This window comes from Apis dorsata, unplaced genomic scaffold (genome assembly GCF_000469605.1).
Source record: "Apis dorsata unplaced genomic scaffold, Apis dorsata 1.3 scaffold_83, whole genome shotgun sequence".
NCBI lineage: Eukaryota > Metazoa > Arthropoda > Insecta > Hymenoptera > Apidae > Apis > Apis dorsata.
Window position 1 is genome coordinate 1,033,895 of NW_006263381.1, and position 1,293 is coordinate 1,035,187.

General features: G+C 55.7%; 1 protein-coding gene across 1 annotated transcript in view; it reads right to left on the reverse strand.

The window, feature by feature from the left end:
• The window catches only part of LOC102679482 (monocarboxylate transporter 9-like), a 4,152-nt gene extending 2,865 nt beyond the window's left edge, over positions 1-1,287 (reverse strand). Inside the window, exon 1 of the mRNA XM_031508376.1 lies at positions 3-1,287. Within this exon, the coding sequence (XP_031364236.1) occupies positions 3-1,218 (1,216 nt within the window). The 5' untranslated portion in view covers positions 1,219-1,287. The remainder of the gene's footprint in view (positions 1-2) is intronic.
• Positions 1,288-1,293: the final 6 nt, after the last annotated feature.

The window sequence follows — 1,293 nt, forward strand, 5'->3', positions numbered from 1 at the left end:
CTCGCCACTCATATTGGATATCCCTATAACCGATATCAAGATGGAGGCATCGGTTTCGCTGAATCCCATCTCGATCGCGTTGTCCGTCAAATAGACGTAGGGGACGTCGTACCACGTGTGAAGGAGGAAATTGCTGATAGCGAAGAGCAAGAAGCGGGAGTCTGCGAAATGGGAGAAATCGAGCATGTCGACGACTAGGTCCCAGAACTCCCACAGGCCCGCGTACCACACGAGCTTGGTCTTGGCTATGGTGGTCATCGAGTTCCTATAAATATCCGGACAACTGGACGCCCTGAGTCTGTATCGATTTATGTTGAGCATAGCCCCTCTGTAGGTGAGGCTGTGCCTGTGCACTCTGATATCCTTCAAATAAGCGGTGGGCAATCTCCTCGTATGGTCGAAGGTGCTGGATCTTCTCAACGAGCTGTCCAGATTGATCTTCTTCGACCACCACAGCCGCCAAGCGGCGTCCGTTTGCTGTTGAAGGGTTTGCTCGTCGTTGGCCGACACCTTACCCTCGTCCTTGTTCTCCTCGCTCTTCAACTCGGACAGGGAGCTGGGGGTGGGCACGAATCGGGCCGAGGGTGTGCTGAGCTGGTCGTGAAGGGGCCCCGAGTCGCTGAAACTTCTCGAGGAGATGAGCAAGCTCGGATAATTTTGCAGCAACACGTTGTACACGTTCTTACGCGTGCTCAGAAGTTCCAATACCTCCAACGGCACCTTCTCGCTGTTCTTCACGAACGTGGGCAAGCTCACCAGACTGGAGAACAGCTTCTCGTCGTCCTCCTCCTTCTCCTGAATCCGAAGATTATCCATGATCGTGAGAGTGTTGAGCGAGCTGTTCGCCGAGAACGAGTCCACGCTCGAGCTCTGTATCCTGCCCCTCTTCCTCTCCCGATTCTTCCGCCTCTCCTCGGGCTTCGCCTTCGCCCTGATCGTCGTCCGCTCCAGATCCCTCATCAGGCAGCCGCACACGGCCAGGTTGAGGAACAGGCCTGCCAATATCAACGTGGTTCCCCGCCAACCGTACTCGGCGAGCAGGTACTGGGTGACAGGGGCGAATATGAACGTTCCTATACCGCTTCCGCATACGGACAACCCTGTGGCGAACGATCTCTTCTTGTCGAAGTAATAGGCGACTATGACCACGGCTGCGACGAAGCACAGGGACAAACCGAAACCGGCGAGGACGCCGAACGTGAATATCAAAACTTCCATCGAGTTCGCGTAAGAGCTGACGACGAAGCCGGCCGTGGCCAGGATGCTCCCAGCTATGGACACCCTTCGACAACC